Consider the following 20,309-nt stretch of genomic DNA (forward strand, 5'->3'; position numbering starts at 1 on the left):
ATTGCACCCGTTTATGATTATTTCCTTCTATTGTAGGATAATTAAATTCTTATCATATAAAGTGCATAGGATTTATTTTTAATGTTTTCTGATGCTTTACAGTTGAGTATTGTCAATAATTTTTTTCATTCATTTTAGTAAAATATCAATTTTTTTTTGTCTGAAAAGATAGTGTAACCTTGTATTTAAGAATACACAACATTTTAAGATTTATTAACATAATGACAATGAAAATTTTAAAACGATTTCGTGAGTTAAATCTAGGCGTGGATTTCATATGTTGATTGTTTAACTAATATTAAAGCACAGGTAAATTTTGTTTTAAAATATGGTGATATTAGCTTGGACCTATTATGATAATATACAAATAATTGCAGATGAATTCCAAACAGTTTCTAAATATTGTACAACATATACAAACATTAATTCAATATTTCTATAAAACCATACAATAAATGATATGCGATTAATAAATGAGATAGCAATGTATCAAGTAGAAATACATAAAATGATTTCAGCAAAATTTGATAATAGCCCTGGCAATTATAATGCACATTTAATAATAAGTATTGTATCTGACATAAAGTGTTATTTTTACAAATTTTTATTTAATTATGCTTATTTCACGCTTTTAAAAGATGGAATTTCCTGATCTATTTTACATAAACTTCCTGAATTTAAATCAAAGTTTTAAAATTTATACACTTATGTATCTAAATAACGATAGAATTATTTAAAAATTTTAAGATATTGAAAATTATGAAAAACCGTTAATCTATTAATTTTAGTAAAGTTTGGTTACAAATTACTGGCACCATCTAATACTGAAAAAATAATTACAATTACTGACAGAAATGATTGAATCTTTGCGTTATGTAATCAATCTCTTCGACTAGCATTAATAAGAAGCTCCGAAAAGGCTTTAAAATCATATTCTCCTATTTCGACTGATTTTTGATTCTGTAATCTTGATATTTACTGGCGATATTTCTGGAATTCTTTATCAGAGCAAAAATTATTTTTTAAAAATATTAAAACTGAAAACATTTTTTAAGTCATATTCTTTTTATCATGTAGCTGTTTTTTTTGTTCGATTTCCACAATTAAAAAGATATATATATATATATATATATATATATATATATATATATATATATATATATATATATATATATGGCAATGCACTCATTGTATTTATTGCCTTGCACAAGGCTCACAATTTTTATGTAGGAGGAGAAGAGGAATGACACCTGTATTCAAGAAAATGCAAGAAAGTCTCGGTGAGACCATTACTTCTGGTTTTATGCATAAATCTTTAGAAATTATAATATGATACGTTTCAAACTGTAACTGAAGTGCTTAACACATAATGAATGAAGGAATGTGCGAGCATATTGCCCATTCTCATAAAAAAGAATAAGTGAAATAAAACTAAATAATATGTGAAATGAAACAAAAAAAAATGTAAAATAAAGAACAGTTTTTCCTTACTTTGAAATTCGTCATTTGTCCACTTCTGGCCATATCGAAGAAGTGCTGTCCGTTGAAGATGAAATGCTGCATATGGCCAACAAAGTTCGGAATGTCTTTATTCGTTGAAGGCGATGTCAGGGACGTTGGTGGTCTCTCCGTGCCCATGGCGCCTATGTACAAGACTTGAAAATCGAGGTTGATGTTTTGTCCACTGAGTTCTAAAACAAGAAAATGAGAAAATGAATCACACATGGTTTGTATGAGTCTTCAATACTAGTGAATTTTTGAAGCATGCATCATAGTATACAACAGGAATATATAAAGTCAGAAAATATAAATGAAAGCATGTTTTGAAAAAAACAACGATGTTTTTATTAGTATGGGCTGGGTAGGAAGAGAGACTTTCCAGAATTCAAATTTATTTTGCTGTTTATTATCCAACCTTCGCTTTTTTAGGGTTAGGATTACGGATTTTATTCGTCTATGTAAATATTTGCTTAGTTATTACAAACGATTGCTTAGTTATTACAATGTTTATAAACACCGAGCTCTTGCTCGATTGATTTTGCGTAGTGTTCATTTTAAGATTTGAAAACTCTCCGCGCTTTTGTGCGTGCGTCAGAAGATGCTTTTTTTATTATTAAGGGGGCGAGAGGAAACAGGAAAGGATATATTTACTTTAAGGCCCGCTCTGATGGCCCGTGCGCGTCTTGAGACGGCACATTTTGCCGTCTTTTTTCCCTCTCTAGTGGTTTTCCGAGGTTCTTTGATGTCTGTTCATTTTACCGACACTTTCCGGGAAACTCCCGGTCGACGTCAACGGGCGAGAGAGGGACTTTAGCAGTAGGGTGAATTTAGATTTTTTGTGGAATTAGGAGGGGTAATAAGCGCCCATTTTTCTGCGCATCGCATCTCAGCGAAGTACAATCGTTGAAAGGGCTCATCTCGGTATCCGAAAAGAACAATACAAACGTGGATACCGCATTGTCAAGTTACGAGTTATAAAAAATAAATGAATGACATGCATTTTGACAAATTACAAAAATTAAAAAATTGATCTAAAAGAAATAATTAATACGTGAAGTTAAAAATATGTTGAAACATAAAACTAAATTATTAAACTAAATTTTGACTAAAATTATTAAAAGGAGAACCTCATAATAAGCTTTGCCTAGTGCACAAAATGCCTAAATCAGCAACTGTAAACAATATTAATATCTTCATAAAAATTGGTTTGAATCTTCCTCATATAGGATTAGATCGTTTCATTGAATTAATTAGATAATTTTTAAATTCAGACCCTCATACTATTATATTACATTTTTAAACAAACTGTTCCCATTTGATATAATGATTATCTAATATGTTTGACACTGAAATCTATTACTTAAATCCTGTTTCAACAGGGAAAATCAAACCAAATTAATAGATGCTTACGATATTTCCTTTTATAAATCAAAAGGCAGATCCTTGATCTCATTTTATATGTCAATATTAACTTTCAATAGTAAATAAGATGAACAGATGGCTCATAACTGTTGTTGTACTCGAGTTAGAATTACTTTTCTTAGAGTTAATTCTTCCCTTTTTAACTAATCCACACACTCGAATCGAACATGAATTTAATTTACAATGGAGATCAAAACATTTAAATGAACTTTTACAGAGATAAATGACTGAATTTTGTTATTTCTTCATTATTTTGTTTCACTATCCTTAAATGCTAATTGAAGATCGAAGGCTAAATGTGTCATTAATTAATTAATTTTAAGAAGAAAGAGTATTTAACAATTTTAGACAAGTATAAATACACTTTAAAAATTTTAAAACTTTTAAATAAAATAGAAACAAACAATTTCAAATAAATTAAAATATGAAATATTATGTGCAATTGTGTTAGAATCAAAAATTTCAGACATATATTCGTGAAAAAAAAAGAACTAAGAACTATGAAGAATGTTTATAAACATTGTACGATTATTACAAAGTAGCCCAGCATAATATTCCAAAATCCAATATTTTGTCTACGAGGAAAGGAAGCATTTGTGAGAAACTGGTCTGATTCCAAAAATTCGTATACTCAAAAGATTTATAAAATAAATTACTGTATCCATTATAGCGTTAAAAAAACAGTAACGAAATTTCAAAACTATGCATGGCAACTTTCCCTACCGGGGCATAACGGAACTGAACTTCATTCTCGAAGTTTTGAAAGAATCATTTTTGTTTTTCTATTCCATAATGGTGCACTTTATATGAATAATAGCCTTCGCAGCAACCATCAGCAGTCTGCATCCAGAACTCTTCAGACCACAATAATGTTTGTGAAGTTTTCTTGTTTTTGATAGATGTTGCCACAGGATAAATGGCTATTTTCCTAAAACGGCAGAAATGGCATTTCCATTGCTGATAGCTTTGCACTATTGATTTTATAAGTTATTTCCATTGTTCACGGCAACCGTATCTGCTGAAGTATTCCAAGAGGAAATGGACAAACATTTTCAGGGGAAAACCTCGAAGTAGAAAACTGATGAAAACTGTCCAGAACATTAGAAATATTTAAGAAATGCGTTTTAAAACGCTTTTCTATACATTTCTTTAAGTAATCTCTACGAAATTCGGAAATCTTTCGGGATTCGCGAACAGTTCATTTATATTCTCTCTGAAATGATTCGGGTATTGCACCTAACTGAACAAAATATTTACAAAATGCAGAAAGATGCATAAATCACTTCTAACATCTATCTCTTTTTTAATCCAGATTCTTTAGATTTAACCATTTTTCAAAATCCTTCCAGTTTTTATTCATGTAGCAAAAAAAATCAAATTCATTTTATTCTAAAATTTATATATTTGTAAAGGAATTATTTTTATTTTTTATTTATATTTTATATTTCTAAAGCTTTTATTTTTGAATTAATTTTTTCATCATTTCACAAAATGTTTCTCTATTTATGGATAACATGTCAACAAATTTTTGTTAAAGCAAATAAATTACTTCTCATAATTTTTTTATAGAATTTATCAATTTTGGAATTATTTCTTGAAGTGTCATGGATATTTAAAATAATGAATAATTAGAAGGTTTTTATCGGAAATGGAATAATATAAAGAATAGAAAGAAAATGATTTTTACTGCTAAAAGCTGTGCAGAAAATGAACAAGTTCATCAACAAATCTAAATAGAAATTCCTTAATTCAATTCAAAATCACAGAAAGTATTATTTTAATTTCACTGAATTTAAATTAGCTATTTTCGAATTTTTCTAGACTTTAGACAAATATTTGTAAAGACAATAAATATATCTGACGGCCAAATATTCAATAAAATTTGTTTGTAAGGGAAATTATTGAAATTTGTTTGCAAAGGAATTAGTTTCACTAAACAAAATCATTTTTCTGCTTTATACACATCTATTAAAAACATTTATATACGCATCACACTGCTTTATACACATTAAAAAAAGTATTTGAAATAAATACTATATTTATCAAAGTGATTAAGCGAAAAAAATTCACTTTCAAAAAGGGTCAGAAATATATAAACAGATAGAGATTTTAATTTTCCGAAAATAATCAATGATCTGTTTAATTGTATTCAATACAATAATATAATGCATATACAATATTAGGGATATTATAAATTTTATTTAACATTCAAAATCAATCAATGTAGTACATTTAACCCACTTGTTTTAGTAATCTTTTTACAATTATCTGTTTATAAAAGGTTTTTTTTTTTTAATTTTGACTAGTGTCACATTTATAACGATAAAATTCTATAATCGATTTTACATCCTTCTCGATGAAGTGGAATGTTAAAATTTATATAATTGTACTTTCTCGATGGAAATAAATTATTTTAATATTTTTTATATCTAAATTATCAGTTAATTGATTTAATTAAATTTTAACTCTATACATGTGATGCCATCTGGTGGTGAATTTTTTAAAAACAGTTTTTATGATTCTGTAATGTTTTAATGATAAATTAAGGATTAAAAAGAAGAAAATAATTAAATAATACAATTTTTTGCATCCTAATAAAATATGTTTAAAACATTATTTGTATTAAATTTATTTTTAACCTATCGGTTATTTAGTTTCACATCTCATTAAAAATATTGAAAGATGCTTGGTTCAACATTTTTAAATTACAGTCAGAAATACGTACTAGTCTCTAACTTCCGTAATACAAATGAATAAATTCTTTCGTATTCGAGAAAATAAAAAAAAGAAACAATAATTTCTATTTCATTTATTTCTGAAAGCGTTGCTTATATTAAAATTTTCTCCATTTATAACAAATGATCATCCTTATTAGATTCAAAATTATCTGAATATTGGAATATCTGAGAGGAAACTAAATTTGATATAAATAAAGTTAAAAAAAACTTTCTGAGAAATGCTTTAAAACGATCCCGTTTTTAGAAAGAAAAGAGAATATCATCCCTCAAGATATGCATGCCTGAAGTAGTCAAGCCTTCATTAGCGACGGGCTTGCGAAAGAAGCGGAAGTACCTGAAGCACCAACAATGAATTCAACATTTTAAATTCCACCTCTTGCTGCTTTGTCTTCTTAAAGAAATAATAGAATCCCATTTTTTTATTGTAAGGGCCCCAAAGACAATCAAATCAAACTCTCGCAGCAGAAAGCAAAAGAAAAAGCATCGCCATTCCCCGTTCGAGAAAAGGAAATTTTCGGTCTCCAATTAAAATCAAATTTCAAAACCTTTTTTGGAATTCCGATATCCAGAGCTCATTAAATGTATGCCCTCTTCAAATTTCAGAACAGGAAAAGGTTTCCCGAAAAGCGAATCCCGGGTTGGGTAACAATAATAACCATGTTAGGAACAATAACGGCAGGACCAACAATAATGAACAGTGGCACACAGGAAAGAGTATAGATATATAGATGGTCCTGGCAAATCGCCAGAAGACCTGGGAATAGAGCGCGTTTTCCAATTGACTGATGAGGCGATATTTTAGAGACATGCGCGCATTTATGTATAGCGAAAACGAGATCTTGAGGAGCGTGGTGTTTGTTGTTAGATTAGAGATACCTCCCAAATAGATTGGATGCTTGAGGACATCATTTTCTGCTGCGGGAAGTTCAAAAAGTTCATTTCAATTGTCAATCCATAGGTCATTTTCTTATTCGAAAACATCTGTAAAGCAGTATTGCATTCTAACCAATAATTTCGCTATAGGTTGCAACAACTCAACATCATATAGTTATTAGAAAATATAAATTTCGTTTGCTATTTTTATTAGCATTTTGCTCACCGTCATCGAAAGGATGATAGGGTCCACTTTATACTCACTGGATTTTACTTTATCGCATATGTTATAGAGAAAATATAGTAATCGTCGAAAAATTTCAGCACGAGACTTTGACGAATCTTCACATTTTAGTCCTCCCTAAGTTCGAAAAATACTTTTTTAGAAAATATACGTCTGTTTGTCTGTTGCAAAGTAACTAAAAAACTTTGAGCTAGAGGGATGGCATTTAGTATGTGATCTTTACACCAAATGTCAGATTTTTTGAGCGAAATTCATTTATAGGAAATCTGTTTGTCCAGCTTTTCGAATATACATTAACACAATAATTACAAAACGAAGAGAGCTAGATAGATAAAATTTGATACATATTTAACATCTGTAGTGTAGACACTCGTTAAATTCTGAGAGAAATCCAACAAGAAGTTGACTGTCTGTCGGTCTGTACTTTTAGAAACATACAAACACCAAAAAAATGCATTGATTTAAATATATAAAATTTGGTATGGGATTTTACAAATGCAGTTTTGGGTCAAATTTTTGTTTCCATCGTTTGGGAAAAACTCGTCTAAAATATAAATTTGTTTTTTCAGTACTATGAACCGCTTGCCAAGGATTAATTGTCAAAAAAACTCGCAAAGCATCGCACGATAAATTCAGTAACAATGCTAACTTCCCGCCAAAGATTAATATTTCGTAATATTATTGTACAACAATGCTGTACAAGGGATAGCATCTTTGTTACAGAGTATACTAGAAAGTTTTGTGAAGGCCACTTCTGCTGGTTTTATATGTTGAAATTGTTTCATTTCATCTATACTAATAATAAATGACTGCTCGACAGGCTAGATCATTTGACCAGCAGTTACCAAATCTGGCATTTGTTTGTATACTTTGGAGGGTGGAAATATGGAAATATGCACCTACGAGTGATATTTTTTGAAATTTTAATTGGAATTTAATTAATTAAAAATTAAGCTGAATTTTAGCATTTTTGTGCGATAGCTTTCGAAAATATTATCGCATAAAAATCAATCTTACATTGCTATAAAATATAAAAAAATGTTTTTATAATGATATCAATTTAATAGGCATGCGAATTTTTGCTAAATTTTTGAAAATTTTAAAAATATTTTTTCTTTCTAATTTCCAACAATACATTATATTATTTCCTTGAAGTTCAAAGCGTATTCATTGTTTCATCAACTACCTACCTAATCACGCGATTTTCTGTTGTTGTCGAAGATTAAAGATGAAAGATTCTTTTAAACATCTATATAGATTACGAGGCGGATAAAAGAAGAAAAGAAGTTCCAATAACGCAATTTATAAAATAGATGAATCACGCAACCACATTCTTAACAACGCAAAGATATCATGAGACTGATTTGCACTTGAATGCTTCATGTACAAAATGCGCAGAGCATATTTAAGACAATTAAAGTAACACATCTTTAATATCTGACAATTTCACTGTATAATGGATATGATGCTATACCTAAATGATTTAACTGAAATTAAAATAATAAAATCTAGCTAGTAAACAAAGAGGACTAGTAATTTTATATTATAGAAATCTGATTACCAACATTTAATTATGCTTCCAAAAAGCTGTAAAGCAACTGGGTAGTTAAATAAATAATTGAAATGGAGATTCTAATTATAAAACAATCGATTGTATTCTAAAACGAGGGATTTAACAAATGAGTTAATTGGGAATGTTAATTATAAATATCTAAATTGTTTGAAGAAAAGATAATTTATTGTTACGGAAAATGAAATTGATTACACTTGTTTATTCTATTATGCTCTCAAAAATCTTTAAACTATCCCTGCTGTTCGCATTCGATGTAAATAGGATTTTTCATTGTTTATATTCCTTCGCTTCGGTAATGTGAATAACATCTTTCGACGGCGGGGAAGAGAATGTTCAATTTTTGTTACTGATATTTCTGAATACTTGTAGGAAATTTAAGAATACGATATTTTCAATGCAGAAATCCACAAAACGCTGCTTTGAAATGTTTGCATATTTTATTCATTCAATTTAGAAAAGGATTTGAAGCAATATGTCAACTGGCATATTGTCTACATCGCCAGTTCTACTCATTTTAGACAAACCACATGAATGGCGCAATTTAGCCAAAGATGTCTCTTGTGCCAGAAAACTACAAACCAAAACTCATTTTAGGATTTCAGATTCAAACATTCTGCACAAGCTTCAATCACATCTAGTTGCAATTTTTTTTTAATTTTATCTATTTCTACATATTTACTCCTTTTTAAGATTGATATTTTGTTTTTACATTATTCTAAATATTAGTGTAACAAAAAAATCAATATCAAAATATAAGATGAAAATCATTGGAATGCACGAGACTGCTATTTATTTATGTATTTGCGTTTCAAAACGACCTGTTGTTGTTGTTGCTGTTTATAATGGCACTTGCCACGGACAAGCTCACTGACGAAGTCAGCGATTTTAAGCCAAGGGAGCGTCTCTTGTTTTAGTAGCGCCAACTAGGGCCAAGAGTATGTCTTAGTTACTCACACATCACATTCGCTTGCACAACCCCTTTTTACAGGAGGGCACATTCACACATCTCACAGATGAAGAACAACCATGCCCGAACTGGGACTCGAACCCAGGACGCCCAGGTCACGGGGAAGACGCGCTACCCCTATGCCATACGAGACGTTTTTACTTTTTCGTATACATAGTATAAAGAAAGTATAGTAATCGTGAAAAAATCCAAACTTGAAATTTTGATAAATATCCATGTTTTAGATCTCTCTAATTTCGAAAAACACATTTTTGAAAAATGTCCGCTTGTCTGTCTCTTACAAAGATAACTCAAAAACATTTTGAGCTGGGCAGTTGAAATTTGGGTATACATTATTTATACCAAAATCTATCAAGTTTTGATAAAAATCTGTTCAGAGAGAAAGCCCATCTGCCCGTCTGTTCGAACATAAGTTAGCACGATAATTACAAAACGCAGGGAACTAAATTGATAAAATTCGGCACACAGATTTAACATCTATATTGTAGACATTTGCCGAATCCAACAAAGGGTTAACTGTATGTCGGTCTGTATTTTCAGAAATTTGTAAACGCTATAATTCAAAAGCAGAATGACTTAAATATATCAAATTTGGTATGGATTTTTGTGATTACAAGTGGTATGGACTTTGTGTCAATTTTTCAAGCTTTTATCTAGAAATTCAACTATACATTTACATAATAATAGTATTTTTTGAAAAAGTTTAATATATTATAGAATAACCAAAAAACATTCTTTTATTGTGCCAAAATCATTGGTAGGTAATTATACGGTACCTAAGAAATCGTCTATTACAGCGTTTCTCAACCTTTCAGTATTCGTGACCCAGTTTTCAATCATAATTTTCATCGCGCCCCAAGCTTACAATAAAATGCATACAACAATAATGTATATTGAGTATTTTGGATTCTGTTTTTAAACTATTTTTAACTAACTGCCAAAACAAGAGTAAAAGCGAGCCAACGTTGGCGAGAAACCACATCTTGCATTTTGGATAAGAGTGAGGTGAACAGATGAAGTGAATGAAAGTGGAGAAAATTTAAATATTATATTTGAAATGAAAGTCAAAGTTAAAAGAATATGAAAGTAGAAAAATTCATCAATGAAAGTTAACCTAGACGGGGTGAGCTAAATTTAGAAACTGGGAATACATTTTTTCGAATAATAAAAGAAATAAAACAGAAGCATGACAAAACAAAAAAGTGAAAAAATAGCAATGTTTGTGGAAAGGAATACACACGACCGATGCCATCTCGAGCATGCGAGGAGCAAATGTTTTTTCATAGGAAGAAGGAAAATATTCGATAACTCAAGTTTCAATTCCAGCCAGTCTCATTCGAGTCGATCCTTTTATTACTATCGAATCTATCGTGAATTTATATGTTATATATGTTTTCGTGTTAACTGCAATTCACCATATTAAATATTCACTGCAGCAGATTTATGCAGGCTCATGAATAAATTTTTAAGCGGAAGTAAGCAAGCATTAGACGATAGTCAAGCATCAACAAGTACACAGACGAGCGTGGTTCCGAAAATAAAATCAAGGAAATATTCGTAAGAATACTTAAATTTTGGGTTTACCAGTACTGAAGTAAATGAAGAAGAAAGGCCCCTGTGTATCATTTGCTCAAAAATGTTGGCCGCAGACAGCATGAAACCTAATAAACTTAAACGACATTCGGAAACGCTTCATAATGAGTACGTCAACAAACCCAGAGAATTTTTCGAATTAAAATTAAAATCATATAAAAAGCAAAAATCATTTTTAAAGAAACTTTGTCTGTAAATAAAAAAAGCTTTAATTGTATCTTACAAAGTTCATATAATTGTAGAAATCCTCCCACCATTGGTGAAGGGCTTATTTTGCCAGCAGCAATTGAGATTGTAGAAACTATGTTTGGAGATAATTTTTCAAAAAAATTGCTGTCCATACCTCTTTCAAATGATACTGTTGCCCGTCGAATTGGCGATATAGCTGAAGATGTACAGCGTCAACTTTTCTCGAAGTTTCGTGACAAATTGTTTTCAATACAGTTTGACGAAGCAACAGATAGTAATAAAGATGCTCATTTAATTGCCTATGTTCGAATTTGTGATAATATGTCAGTAGTAGAACTACTTTTCTGCAAACCAATAGAACTCAAAACATCAGAGCTCGCATTATTTGTTATTTTAAATGATTTTATGAACGAGGCAAACATAGAATGGAAAAATTGCATCGGAATATGCGCCGATGGTGCTCGTTCAATGTCCGGAAGATTCCAAGATATACAAGCACTTGTAAAACAAAAATCCCCTCAGTGCAACATTGCATGATCCACAGAGAAACTTTGGCTTCGAAAGAAATGAGTCCTAGTTTGAATATTGTGTTAACTACGGTTGTAAACTTAGTAAATTATATAAAAATGAGATCCCTGAAATCGAGAATCTTTTCCGCACTTTGTAAAGACATAGGTTCAGTACATTCAGCGTTACTATTTTATTGCGAGTCGACATATTCGAGAAATTAAATAACTTGAATCTTCAACTCCAAGGAGCAAATACACATATGTTGGATACGAGTGATAAAGTTTATGCTTTTTGTAGAAAATTGGAATTGTGGAGCAGAAATTTAAAGCAAAAAACCTAACAATGTTAGTAAATGTGGATGATTGTACTAAAACTTACAAGGCTGAAGAACATGTAAAAGTTTTTTTTGTAACCATTGAAAATCATTTAGCCATGCTGGCAAAGAATTTTAAAAAGTATTTTCATGCTGACGACAAACTGATAGCAAGTTACGAGTAGATTAGGGATCCATTTCATAAGACTCCCGAAGAGCTCTCAATTGATGAAGAAGAAAAATTCATAGACTTCAAGACAAGTGACGAAACTAAAAGACAATTTAGTAACAAATCACTATTTGAATTTTGGGCAGGAGTAAAGTTGATTTTTCTGAACTGAAAACAAGAACATTTCACATTCTATTACCATTGAACACCCTACCTTTGTGAAACTGGATTTTCTGCTGTGGCTTCTTTGAAGACAAAATATAGAAACAGAACTGAGAGTGGCTATTTCTAATATTAAGCCTTCCTTCAAAAAACTTTGCTCTGCAAGGCAGGCACAAGGAAGTCACTAATAATTATTAAATTTGTTTTTAATTTAGTATGTTTTGATTAAGTAAGTTGTTTTACTTTAATAAGTTATTAAATATTTCGAAATGTATTTTGTTTTCTATGTGTATGTGTGCTTTCCTTTCAGTCAGTTAATAAATTTTTAAAATAATATTTTCTCTTGGATATTCTTGCGCCCCACAGGTTGAGAATCGCTGGTCTATTAAATTTGACATAAATTCTGATTACTAATTTTGCATTTATTGTTTATTCCATCTAAAATCCCATTTTTTTAAGGAAGGTAAAATACTTTTTGGGGTTATTGTTATTTTAGCATTCATTTCAATATTAGAATTTCTGAATTTTATTTTTCGTCAGATGTTCGAAAGTTTTCAAAATATAGCCAGAAAATTTTACTCATTACATTAAGAGAATTATAATTATGTACTTGGTAGTTTTGACAAGTTTTATGAAACTTTAATTGTTTATTGATTTAAATAAATGGAAATGTTCTGAAAGTGTAAGGAGGCCTATTTTTCGTCGGGAATATCGCCACATTCAACTATCACTGGAAAAAAATGTGTGTGTTTGAAAGGAACTTAAAAGGTTCTTTCAATGTTCATATAAAATTTTGTATACTCATAGCACAATCGATTCGAAAATAATAGTAATGTATAAGAAAATAAATTAGACGAAATTAATTTTCATTTAAAATGTATGCAATATAAATCTTAATAATAGTACAATCGTATAAATCTTATTTTAAATTGAAGTAAATGGCATTTTCCGGAGAAAAGCTATCTCATTATTTTTACAGTTTACTGTGACATATTCAATTTCAAATGAATATTGGAAGAAATATAATATTTTTTATGTTGCGTTAAATCAATTATTTCATAATTATACTATCCGATTAGATTTCTTTTTTGTGTTTCATTTCGCTTATGCTGAAAACGCTGATTCTTCCAATACCAACTCACGACGGAACCGTTAAAATTTCATCGTGAGTCTCACTTCCAAGATTTGCTGTTTCGGCAAATGAAACACAATAATTCATTTATTCTGGACTTTTCCGGCTATGAAATGTGAATTTCGATAACTCCTCTTTCCCATTCGGTTTTAATAGCACGCTGGTAAGATTTCTTCATGAATCGAATTTTCAAAATTTGCTGTTTTAGCATATGAAACAAAAATTCCTTTCTTCTGGCCTTTTCCGGCTGTGAAATACGAGCTTCGATAGGTCCTTTTCCCACTCGGTTTTAATATGGTCTACTGGTGGATTTAAAACGGACAGAGCAAAACTGAAGGTAAAGGCTAATTAATTTAATTGAGAAGTGAAAAGTTTCTGATGGAAAAATCCAAATACAAGAAAAAGCAGCAAATTTGATGTAAAATTCTAATCTCTCCTTATCTGAGAGTTTTTCTCTTACATATTTTATTGTTAATTTCGAAAGAAAACTATAAAAAATGTATATTCAATCAATCAAATAAGGGAAAATCCTAACTGTATGTAGCGTATTGCCTTACGAAATGGGAATAGGATAAAGAAGAGAAGTAAAAACGAGAAGTATTCGGCAGAAATTTATTAAAAAATTTATACTCAATTGTTACAACATATATCTCTCGAAAGCATGATTAATATTTATGAATTGTCTGTACAATTCAATTCAAGAATTGTAGAGACTTCATAAAAATTTTATGAACTGGAATACTTCGATAGCAAGCGCCTTTTAAATTTTACATAGAAAAAACCCCAAGAAAATGATCTGGATTTAATTTTTTTTTGCAATTTCTAAAATTGCCCAGCGAATTATGTATCTATATATGTTTTAATTATTTTCTTTCCGACATAAAAAAGATTTGGGACCATTAAAACATTTTTTATCGAAAGGACCATAAAAAAAATCTTTAAAGTCCTTCTATAGATATATAATAGTATACGCAATATTAACAAAAGTAAGGCTGCAAACAGATATAAAGTTCTAAAAGAAAGATTTTAAAAGTCGAAACCTTTTCTAGGAGTATTTTGTGATTGTGATTGTCTAGCCAAAAGATACGTCAGAACTTCCAGAGAACATATCGCTCTAGAATTTGGCACCATTTCAGAGAAGATAATAGGATTCTTTTATTTATTCATTTTGTACACAAATTAGTTTAGTTTCGCAGCGTGTTACAGATAAAAGGATTAGTTTTCGGGAGCGTACAAAAAATCTGGGTGTAGATATTTTCTCAAATTTGCAATTCCTCTACCTGAATCTAAAAGAAGAGCTTGCTTTGCTCGAAATAAGTATAGCAATTTCTTGAACAAAGAATGAGACTTTTGAACTAGAGTTAAGAATATTTCAAAGAAAATAAAGCATCTAAAATTTCATTTATAATAAGGAAATTCTAACACAAAATTATAAGAGACATAAAAACATAATAAACATAAAATTATAGAAGACTAAATGCAAATAATGTTCATAGTAATTCATGATGCATATGAAAACGTTGCTGAGATTTAAGCTTACTTTGATACAAGATGAGTCTATATTGAAAACGACCCAAGGCTACTCCGACCCGTCTATATAATTCTTTTAAATTTGAATGACGAACCGCCGCGACAGCATTTGCGTGAACTTAGGTTGAATTCTCAGGGCCATCAGCGGCTACCTGTACAAACCTTCCTGTGGAAAGCACATCTTATCATTGGTAGGAAGTGGCCGATTCTCACCATTTTTGTACCCACCATGGTGGCGAGAACCAAACACTATGCCGGAAGCTTCTAATCCTCAAATCTGAGCTGCCTACCGGTGAGATGAGTATGTTTTAATAACCCCACTGGCTACTCCGTTACGCCTAATTAAGGCTTTAGTATTAATTCTAATTGACCGGAATGTCGTGATAGCAACTCTAGCGGGAACTGTGGTTGAGTCTTTCCTTTCCATGAGAAGCAAGTCTTGTCATCGAAAGGAGGTAGCCGACCCCTCACCATTTCTCTACCCACCTGAGTGGTGAGAACCAACCATCGTTTCAGAAGTTTCTCATCGTCAAATTTGAGGTGCTTCCCTTTGGGATGAGTCTATTTTGATGTTTAGAAGTCAACAAAATTGTATCAGTTACAGTCCTGTTATTTCAACAAGATTTGCTCGCCATTTCTGAATTTTTCTCTCTCTCTCGACAAACGCACCTCTACATATGAGGTAGAAGATCGGTTGTCAAGTTGTGGCTGTCGATCAGTATTATCAGTTTGGCAAAGCACATTAAATTTATTTTAAGATTTTTTTATCTTCAGAAAATTATGAGGTAAAAAAAGTGAATGTGAATTATCCACATCAGTTGATTCCAACGGAAATAAAATATTTTTCTTTTATTTTAGAAAAATATTATATCATTATCTCTTTCAGCAATTACTTGTATAAAAGGATCATAGTCTTAAAATATATTTATAGTTGCTTTCCGAAATGCTTAGAATTTTCATAAAATCTTATAATTCGAAATAAAATTTAAAAATAAACAGCAAAAAAGGCTGATTTTCAGAAGTTTTCCTTTCATTTCACTTTACAAGATATTAAATCATTCAAAACGATTTTTAATTGCTCTAGGAATTAGCTTCATTATTTTCAGCACTGTGATTGAGCGTTTCTACTAATAACTGTTCATTCACACTGATTTGATATTACTGCAGTAATTAAGCAAATATCAGTTAATAGCTTCATCCGATTTTGTAAAAAACTGCCTTTTTGGCATTTATTCGATCTTATGATCTATCAAATAACTTTCAATCCAAATCCTTAAAAAGATTTCTTAATATTGTGTCCAACAAAAAAGTCCATCATCGTTAATAATTTTTTTCATATCATGGGTTGGACATGAGGGAAAATGAACTTCTACTCACCTCGAGATGTAGCTTCGGAATCCACTTTGACGTCCATGCTTTGTCCCCTCCTGGTCACGTGAAGTGTATGCCACTGGTCATCGTTGAGTCCTTGGCCAACGAAGAAGACCTAAAATAAATAAATAATAAAAAAAGCAGAAGTATTAATTTAAATTGCGAAAATGATATCTTCGATATTAAAATTATAATGGTGGATTAACGGAGATCAACTACAGTTGCCATTTTTTGTGACTTTAAATGACAATAAACTGTAGATTAAAATGAAGGAGGAAATGATTCAACTTCTTTATAAAAAAGAAACTAAACTCTCACTTCTGTAGAATAAATATTTTTTGAGAAAACCTTCCTGCAAGACATTTTTCCAATAGTGGTGAAATATTTAAAATTTTATTTGTATTAAATGCTTTTAATAAAAGGTATTGTTATTAAGACTTTTGAAAAAATCCACCCAAGGTATAAAAAAACGCAGCAAAACCCAAATTATTTATATGACACATGTGTTACAGAAATATGTCATGCTAAAAGAGAATGCATTAAAGAAAATCCGTTGGCCAAAAGGGGAATAAAAGCAGATGTGGAGGAAGGAAGACCAATCTTTTAACCTAAATGACTCAGTAAAGAGGCGAAGAAAGTTAAATCAGACCAATCAGTTTCATCAACAGAAAAATCATTGATTGATCATTTGTATCTCACTCATAATCTGAAGCTCCATTTACTGCTAGATTCGTGGAATGAGTTGACTTATCTCAATCTCATATTGAGTGGAACATCTCTTAACGGGAATTATTCGTTGCCAATTCTTGCTAGTAATTGCTAGTAAGACGTTACATTTAGAAAAAAAAATACTCAAACAAATTTAGAATAATGTATTTTACTATTTATAGTGCCTGTTTTTTTTACAAGAAAATTGTTTAAAACATTTGTCTTTGGCTACTCGACAAAATTTGGTGCAGAAGAGAAAAGGCATTATCGTTAATGAATTTGTAGCTCGCATAGTTACTGCCTTATCAGGGTGATGCTTCTCAAGATATGATGGAAAAGTTTCTCACGTTTTCAGTATCTCCATTATTTTACCAGAAGGTTGTAGGTCAGTTATGCGTATTTTTTTCTCCTTTTCTGACCCAAGCGCCACGCAGACTTTTGCTTTGACACCGAATGCAGCTCCATAAGCTCTTTGGTAGTTTTCTTCCACCAGTTTATCTATGTCGTTGTTGTCCATCTCTATCTCCATAATCTTGCCACATATAAAATCTCGTTGGCTTCACTGGCGGTCCTAGGATTCACATTTGACAACGCCATCTGGCCACAACTTTTTCCATGTAAATATAAGGGTTTTCTTCAAACAAGTGCTCAGCACAGTTTAATATACGGTAACGTCACAGTGCCTCCTTGCTACTCCTTTTGCGAAACATCGCTCTTTAAACGAGTCACGTTTTTATATTTTGTTTTATTCGCTATGCGAAGTGCTCGTTAACAAAAGTTTGAATAGAAATGATATAGAAAATATATAAATGATACAGAATAGTTTGATATAGAAAAAATTTTTTTAACGTCATTCAGTTTTCACTTTAGACAATAAAAATATGTAAAAATACAAATTCATCCCTTTTTCCACTCCTCAGTTTCGTATTTTTTTATATGGTATGTTTATTTTAGTATTAAGAACTAATTAAATTATTTTATAGCTAATTACACCGCCGTCCCGGCATGGGGGTAACCACGACCTCCGTAATACAAGGCCTCACAACTAGTTTGTGACGTCACACAATTAGGATGATTGCCTGCCGTGAGCAGAATCCTGCTTTCTTCCTTGATGTGTAGGTATATTTTAAATTCACTTAAAAATAACTTACTATTCCTAATATTAAGACATGAATCTTGCATAAAATTCAAGATTTATTTTTTCCCGTGTGAATAAAAGAAACGGCATGATAGAAAATCTTAAAAGTCCTCTATAGCGTATTGACCATTTAATAACATTCAAACTTTCGAAGATGTAAATTTATTAGATATATACATTGAGGTATAGATTAGTTTTCTTGTTTTAATAGTTTTTTTTATTTTATTAAAAGCTGTTAAAAATCGTTTTATTTTTTCCTTTGAAAATATTTTTTAAAGCTTGAAATTAAATTAATCATTAAGACTTTTTAAAGCTTTTGATGATTTTTTTAATTGTAGTGATAGGTAAGTATTTTATAAACTAACCATGTATTTTATAAACTAACATATAATTGTTTACTTCTCAAATTACTTATGAACTTTCAAATAAAACATTAATGTATTTAATATCAGATTTATATTTTACACCAACTAATTCTGTTGATAAAAAAGAATTACTTTCACACCTTGTTTTTTTACATTAAGAATTGTTTTCATTTAATATATTAGTAATTCATACAATTTAATAAACTAGCTTTTATTACATCTGATTTCACATTTTAATGCACTTATACTTAATCTGAAGTAACAATAAAGGATAACACAAATAAAAAAAAATCACACACTATTTGAATCATAACATTTTATTTTCAGAGAGACAATAACAAAATACATTTTGTTTCCCAACTTTATTATAAATTTCACACAGACAAATGAAAATAATTATAATATTAAATAAAGTTAAAATACAAATTTATAAATAAAAGTTAATAACAATATTAAAAGAAACAATTGTGATAAAAGTCAATTAACAACTTAAACTGATATTACTTGTTATGCTTGAAAGTTTAATATTAAATATTTTTATCATCCCTCCTCTTTTTCAAGTTAGTAATTTTTAATTTTTTTTTTCCTTTCTTTTTTCTGTTTTCTTTACAGCTAGGTTTTTTTTCTGAACTAAAGCTTTTGACCATAAAAACTTGGGCACTAGAAGCAGAAGCTTCAGAATCACACGACATGCCCGTTACACAACCACCTTTATACTCAAAATATTCTTTTATGTGAACTTCATCTAGCAATAAAGTCACAATTTTATCTTTCTCCTGCAAATATTTAAATTTCTGTTTTATGTACAACAAAAAATATGAATCTAGCTGTTCTAATTGTGGGCTTACATTATACTTTGAACACAGATGATTTATAGTATTTGGATGAGGCAGAACCAAATATCCACTTTGTCTTAGGAATTTATATGCAGATGGTGCTATAGTATACAGTAAAGATGAAAATATCATTATATCAGATGAATATCTGCGTGCATATTTATTTCCAAGAAAAGAAACTTGCTCCATCAAAAAATTGCTTGCGAGCTAACTTCAGAATTTTCCGAAAGGGCCTTTAATAAGTTGCATATTAACTGGACTGTATCTTTTACTTCAATTTTCCCTTTTAACTCATACATAAAATTTTCTAAATGATCTAGAATTTCTATAATTGTACCTGATTTACTTATGACTAATGGAAAAGAAAAATTGCCTAAACTTCTAACCTCATGATCTGCAACATATGCATGGGCTTCTAATTTGGAAGAAATTAATAAAGAATGACTTACCTTAGGAGCTTGAGAAGTGTCTAGACAAATAAAAATTATTTTGTTTGCTTTTTGAATTACACTCCATATATTTGATTCAAAGTTTTTAAATTTTAAAATTAAATCAGAAAAAGTTTGATTTTTTCTAACTCCTCTTTTTTTGCTATGTCCTGGAAACTGCTATTTAAAGCTGCTTTTAAGTTTTCCATATCCTTACATGTTGCCCTATCCATTGGAGTTTCTCTTCTTGCTTTTGATTCCGAAGAAAAATATGAGGGTAAATTAGGGAAAATTAAAGGTACAGCACCAGGTACAAGCCTAGAAAAAAAAAAAAGTGGAATTCATTAGATAAAAAAAATTAGTAATTTTATAATGCATAAACTGAAAGCTAACGTATGTTGGACAGTATTAAATAAAATCATACTATTAAATAATAAAATTTAAAATCAACAGAAACATTCATTCATCCAAAATAAATAGTTCAATATTGTGTTGGAATATCTAAAATAATTTATTATTACTACCATTCAAGTAATACAATATTCTAC

The 20,309-nt window shown here is 30.1% G+C and overlaps 1 protein-coding gene across 1 annotated transcript in view; it reads right to left on the reverse strand.

The window, feature by feature from the left end:
* Positions 1-20,309, reverse strand: part of LOC129981085 (neurexin-1b-like) — a 321,421-nt gene that overhangs the window by 48,690 nt on the left and 252,422 nt on the right. Inside the window, exons 11-12 of the mRNA XM_056091735.1 lie at positions 16,293-16,401; positions 1,492-1,691 (exon numbers count right to left, since the gene is read on the reverse strand). Coding sequence (XP_055947710.1) covers positions 1,492-1,691; positions 16,293-16,401 — 309 coding nt within the window. The remainder of the gene's footprint in view (positions 1-1,491; positions 1,692-16,292; positions 16,402-20,309) is intronic.

Source organism: Argiope bruennichi, chromosome 8 (genome assembly GCF_947563725.1).
Source record: "Argiope bruennichi chromosome 8, qqArgBrue1.1, whole genome shotgun sequence".
Taxonomy (NCBI): Eukaryota; Metazoa; Arthropoda; class Arachnida; order Araneae; family Araneidae; genus Argiope; species Argiope bruennichi.